This window comes from Anomaloglossus baeobatrachus (genome assembly GCF_048569485.1).
Source record: "Anomaloglossus baeobatrachus isolate aAnoBae1 chromosome 5 unlocalized genomic scaffold, aAnoBae1.hap1 SUPER_5_unloc_22, whole genome shotgun sequence".
NCBI lineage: Eukaryota > Metazoa > Chordata > Amphibia > Anura > Aromobatidae > Anomaloglossus > Anomaloglossus baeobatrachus.
The window spans coordinates 1,158,656-1,165,224 of NW_027441798.1; the positions used below are offsets into that span (position 1 = coordinate 1,158,656).

The following is a 6,569-nucleotide window of genomic DNA, read 5'->3' on the forward strand; positions in this document are numbered from 1 at the left end:
GAGTGAATGCTGGTGTCTGGGTTGGAGCCCAGACACAGACAGCAAGGTTGGCAGATGGTGGTGGCCGTCTGCAGGAGTGGTGAATCGACGCGGAACCGTGGGACCGGGGTCGGGCGGTGGCCCGCCGGTACTGAACCGGGGAGCGAAGTGAAACCAGCACACACAGGCAGGGCCATCGGACCCCGACCAGGCTTGGAGCCGCCGTCAATAGTCAAATCCGAATGTGACAGGAACCCCCGGGGTTCCCTAACAACCAAGTCCCGATTGAAGGCAACCGCTCACACCGTGAGGATATACAGCCACCGCCACAGGCTAGAGATCCAAGGGCCAGCGCCTGCGGGCAAAACGGGCTCCTACGGCACCTATATGCCGGGGAGCGGACTACCGTTGGGAAGCCATTGGAGTAAAAAATCACACAAAGGTGCAGGGAAAGACAGCCACCATCACCTGTCCGGGGAGAGAAACACTGCAGCCGGCTGCGGGACCCGTCCATCCAGCCGTTTGGTTTACCAGAGACTTTGTGCATCTGTTGCTGAGTGAGTACACCAGTGCCATCCGGCACCGCGCTGTCCCTGCGACCCTGCACCTTACCAACCCTGCCTCCCCGTCACACCACCAACCCCTACCCACGGAGGGGGAAAACAACATCCCAGCTGCTCCCTACCATCGCTCCCGGGATTCCCATCACCAGCAGCGGTGGTGCCCATCTTCACCACAACCCGTGGGTGGCGTCACGGACTAAACCCACAAACAAAACTACCCCTTTTCACTCACGGGCGAGGAGCGCCGCTCGAGTCCCCGGATCCGGCCCACCGCTCGAGCCACCGAGCAGCAGCTGCAGTGCCGGACCCGAGCGTTAGCGAGCGCAGCGCCCCGCCGCCCGCAACATGTTAACCCTTGTTGTCTTTTTGTTGCTGCCTTCCTGCTCTTGCTTTTCTCCTTAGTCTCTCACTGTTTATTTCTGTGAGCTTGCAATTTGTCTCGTCTGTCTTAATCTGTGATTCCTGTCTGTTTTAATCTGTGTTTCCATCATACTCCTGCCAATTACACGCCAGGGTGTATGCTATGGACAATTAGACGCCTCTGTCGTTGCCGGAATCGTTGGGAGGAATGCTGTGTGACGGTGTCCACACGACCGCCTTGGTCAAACAATATATCGCTGAACGATGTTGCGTCGTTTGTGAGATGGGTACGTGTGACCGCTACAAAACGACCTATGAGCGATCTCAGCTAATCGTAGCAATGATCTGGGAGTATCACATCGCTAACGAGATCGCTAGCAATATCGTTGTGTGTAAAGCGGCCTTTAGATGTCGAAATTGGACAACAGATTCGCAATACATTTTTTCCTAATTTAATTTCTGATATGGTTTAAAAAAATAAATGTACTTTCAAGATATCATTAAAAAAATAATAACATTGTGTTTATTTTTAGCAGATGACTGTATTGGGAGTTCAGATGGAAATCTAATATCTTCAGAATTTAAAACACATGATGAAAGTATCACACGTGATACATATGACGAGCAAGTCCAACAGAATTGTAAGCAAAATAAAAGTTACAGAAGGGATGTGGAACATGAAACAGCTTCCACAGGAGAGAAGCCATTTTCATGTTCAAAGTGTGGTAAATGTTTTATTCAGAAATCAAACTTTGTTAGACATCAGAAAATTCACACAGGAGAAAAGCCATTTTCATGTTCAGAGTGTGGGAAATGTTTTAATTGGAAATCAGAACTTGTTGTGCATCAAAGATGTCACACAGGGGAGAAGCCATTTTCATGTTCAGAGTGTGGGAAATGTTTTATTCGGAAATCAATTCTTGTTCAGCATCAAAGATGTCACACAGGGGAGAAGCCATTTTCATGTTCAGAATGTGGTAAATGTTTTATTCAGAAAACAGCTCTTATAAGGCATCAAAGATCTCATACAGGGGAGAAGCCATTCTCATGCTTGGAATGTGGGAAATGTTTTATTCAGAAAACTGCTCTTGTTTCGCATCAAAGATCTCATACAGGGGACAAGCCATTTTCATGCTTGGAATGTGGGAAATGTTTTACTCGGAAATCAGAACTTGTTAGGCATCAAAGATCTCACACAGGGGAGAAGCCATTTTCATGTTCAGAGTGTGGGAAATGTTTTATTGAGAAAACAGCTCTTCTTAGGCATCAAAGATCTCATACAGGGGAGAAGCCATTTTCATGCTTGGAATGTGGGAAATGTTTTATTCAGAAAATTGCTCTTGTTTCGCATCAAATATCTCATACAGGGGACAAGCCATTTTCATGCCTGGAATGTGGGAAATGTTTTACTCGGAAATCAGAACTTGTTAGGCATCAAAGATCTCACACAGGGGAGAAACCATTTTCATGTTCAGAGTGTGGAAAATGTTTTATGCGGAAATCAGATCTTGTTAGTCATCAAAGATCTCATACAGGGGAGAAGCCATTTTCATGTTCAGAATGTGGGAAATGTTTTATTCGGAAATCAGATCTTGTTAGTCATCAAAGATCTCACACAGGGGAGAAGCCATTTTTATGTTCAGAATGTGGGAAATGTTTTATTTGGAAATCAGATCTTGTTAGTCATCAAAGATCTCACACAGGGGAGAAGCCATTTTTATGTTCAGAGTGTGGGAAATGTTATTTTAAGAAATCAGATCTCGTTAAACATCTGAAGAAGCCGCACAGGGAAGGAACCTTTTTTCATGTTGGGAACATTTGAAATGTTTAATTGGTAAATCAATTCTTGTCGACCATGAGAAAACCCACACAGTAGAGGAGACATTCTTACATTCAGAATTTGGCAAATGTTTTTATCATTAATCAGGTCCTGTTGTCAGATGAGTCACATGGGAGAAGGATTCATGTTATACCTTGAGTCAAAGGGTTTTATCCTAAAATCAATTGCTCAAGTAAGAATTGGTCAGGGAAAACACTATTTTCTTTTTAAACTTACTGTATTATTATGACCATAAGACGCACCTATGTTTTAGAGGCGGAAGATAGGAAAAAAAATTGAAACAAAATATGTAGTCATGACGCACTGTTGTGAGCGGGAACCTGCTACTGACATGGGTATAGGGGTAATATCCCCCCCGATTCTGTACTAATGTCCCCCATTTTGGGCCCCTTCCAGTTATGTTTCTCTCTTCCTGGTGTATATGTCCCTCATCCTGGTATATATGTTCCCCATCTTTGTCCCATAATGGTATACATGATGCCCATTCTGGTATATATGGCTCTCATCTTGGTTTCTATGGCCCTCATCCTGATATATATGACCCCATCCTTGTATATATGGCCCTCCTCATGGGCCTATCCTGGTATATATGATCTTACCCTGAGCGCATTCTGGAGTTTATGTCCCTCATCCTGGTATAAATGATTCGATCCTGTTATATATATGTCCTTCATCCACTTGTGGACACAGACAGAAGAGGGTCCCTGTGCAAGAACAGTAATTGGGCCCTTTTGAAGTCCAATAGCTCATCATAATGCACAATTATGCCTAATTTAGAGGTGGAAATGAGCCACCCTTACCTCTTGGGCTTGCACCAATGATATGTCTGTCCCTGCCATCATTCTAGTATATATGTTTCTCATCACGCTGCAGACATAAAAAAAACTGATTATACTCACCATCCCTCTGTTCCCCAGTGTGCGGTGTTGTCTTTAATGCCAGCAAGTGACTTCAGTGTGTAAGCGGCACATCGCATGACGTCACTGCCATGCACCTGCAGTTACACGCGGACGTCGGCTGCCAGAATATTCACTGCTCCCCACACCTGGGATTAGGGGCGTGTGGAGCAGTGAATATTCATTCTCTAATAGCAAACACACGTGATCACCAAGCTGCAGCAGTTAGCTGGTGGCTGGGTGATCATGTGTACCGCAATTGGAGAATGAATATTCACTGCTCCCCATGCTCATAATCCCGCTCATCTCTCGATGCCGGCTTCAGTGCGTAGAGGTAGACAGGATTATGGGTGTGGAGAGCAGTGAATATTCACTTTCGTTATTAGCGGCACACTGTTATCCCCAGATTCTGCCTCCTGTGACCCACTCCTCCACCGCCGCACCTCCAGCCACAGTCAAGAGCATCAGGACTGTAAGACGCACCCCCCTTTCCTACACAATTTTTTTTTTTAATGGGGGAAGAGTGTGTCTTGAAGACTGAAAAATGGTAATTGGTTAACAAATTGTATTGTAATTTTTTACTGTTACTATCAAAATCGTATATCATAAATGGGCGCAAATCATTGTGAATCTGTCTGACCGTTTCAGGCACCACCCTCTTCACTAAACTTCTCTTACATTTCAGACAAAAAAAAATTTCAAAACTCACTAAATGTTTGAACAATTAAAGTGTGTGTTACACAAAATGTGTGACTTACACAATAGTTTGTAGCGCAATGAGTTTGATGAATTTCTCCTTAAATAGTGCTTATCACAAATCTGTGGCTGCCTTTTTTATTTACTAAAACAGTGGAGAGCCGCGGATTAGTGAATTTTCTAAATATCATCCAGCACAAAAACTTTTGGAAGTGTCCCTAATGTCCCCAAAAGAAACTTTCATGTTGTGTGATCCCACAACCCTCAGTGATCAGTCTCACAGTTGAAGAGTGAGCTCTACGACCCCAGCTGCGGCATCCTTCTTAAGAAGTTCAGTAAAACCTTAATAAAGTATGTGACCGCGCTGGATTAGTTGAGAGAGCAATGTCTCGTGCTTATAGCAGCTGCAGAGATTTGTGGGATCCTGCTCTACACACTGAGATCCCACAAAATGGAAATTCAGGCTCCACTCTGCTAGTAAATTGGGTATTTCAAGAGCCTTTATGAACATTTGTGAAAGGTTTTATACTGGATTATATTTAAATAATTCACTAATGTCAGATTGCTCACTGCTTTTTTTTTACTAAAAAGAGCAACCGCAGATTGGAGATAGGAACTCTTAAGTACAGTGGAACCTTGGTTAACGAGAACAATCCGTTCTGGGAGTGTGCTTGGTAACCAAGTTACTCGTTCAGCAAAGCAAGATTTCTCATAGGAAATCATTGCAATGCAGACAATTCGTTCCACAACTTGTTAAATGTCCCATCCTGGTCCCCTATTGTGTCATTCCACACATGCACAAACACACACAAACATACACAAACACACACAAACACACGCACATATTATGCTCACTTTACCTTCCGTTCCATCGCTGGCCTCCTGGGATTTGCTGTTCGCTAGTAGGGGCTGTGTATCGGGTAACCATCACGACAAGGGAGGAACTTCCGCTGCCAGAGCGCTAACATCAAAGGCAGGAGCCGCTTGCCTCTGATTGGTCAGCGCACTGCCTTTGAGTAGCGGTGACAGAGGAAGTTCCTGCTTCGTCGCTATGCTTGCCGATACACAGCCTGGAGCGGCGAACAACAAGACCCAGGGGCCGACGATGGAATGGAAGGTACACATATTATGCTCACCTTTCCTTCCGTTCCATCGCCAGCCTCCTGGGTCTTGTAGTTCGCCGCGAGGATTTCTCCCTCGTCGTGATGCACCGGCGAACTACAAGAACCATGAGGCCGGCGATGCAATGGAAGGTAAGGTGAGCATAATACTGTATGTGTGTGTTTTGTGCGTGTTTGTGTGTGTTTTGTGCGTGTTTGTGCGTGCTTGTGTGTGTTTGTTTGGACTGCAAGAGTGGGTTAGAGTGCGGTGGATGTACGGAACTGGAAGTGTGTGCGGTGAGTATTTTGCTCGTAGAACAAAGCTTTCTGGTAAACCGAGTTACAAGTTTACAGAAAGCTTTGCTTGTTAAGCGAAATTCTTGTTAACTGGGTTACTCGTTAAGCAAGGTTCCAGTGTATATCACATTGTATGTAATTGCTTTTCAAAGCTTGTTGTTTTGTTAATAAATGTTTGTAAAATATATATTCTTCATGCCTAGCTTTCTCTATTGTTTAGATGTGATGATTTTGTCTCAGAACCTCTGGAGCTGAGGCAGAGCTGTAGACGTTGCACACAAAAATAGTGAGGGGAGAATTTAATCCGATTATGTATTCTAGATATGTGGATGTTGTTTAGACACTCTGGTCCCAAATCATCAAAGCTTTTATGCCAAAAGAGTAGCACAAAAGCTTTGAAAAGTGTCCCAAAGTCACAAATTTGGGTCAAGCTCAGAGTTGTGGCAAATTTTTCACTCCAAAATTGGCAGAGCTTGACTGGGACAACTCCTTTAATTCTTTACGAGCTGCGGCGTTCCCTATGCCTATGCCAGAAATCTCACTCCAGTCCCTGATGGGAGTAATATTTCTAGTATGGCACAAGGAGGCACGCTCCAGATTCATGAAGAGGCCTGCATCATCATTTCATGAATGAGGCGAGGTGAAGAGTGGACCCAGCACCAAAAAAATCGGATATATTAAAATATCAAAAGTTTATTAGATATCTAAAATTACAAAGGATCTAAAAATGAGAGTACACGCATAAGGGCACCTTACACGTTTCGGACAATAAGTAAAAACAAGTCCTTAATCATAGGCGAATATGCGTACATCAGACACGTTTTAAATACCCAAAGGC

General features: G+C 44.3%; 1 protein-coding gene across 1 annotated transcript in view; it reads left to right on the top strand.

The window, feature by feature from the left end:
• Nucleotides 1-5,914, top strand: part of LOC142259013 (uncharacterized) — a 90,180-nt gene extending 84,266 nt beyond the window's left edge. Inside the window, exon 5 of the mRNA XM_075331550.1 lies at nt 1,624-5,914. Coding sequence (XP_075187665.1) covers nt 1,624-2,724 — 1,101 coding nt within the window. The 3' untranslated portion in view covers nt 2,725-5,914. The remainder of the gene's footprint in view (nt 1-1,623) is intronic.
• Nucleotides 5,915-6,569: the final 655 nt, after the last annotated feature.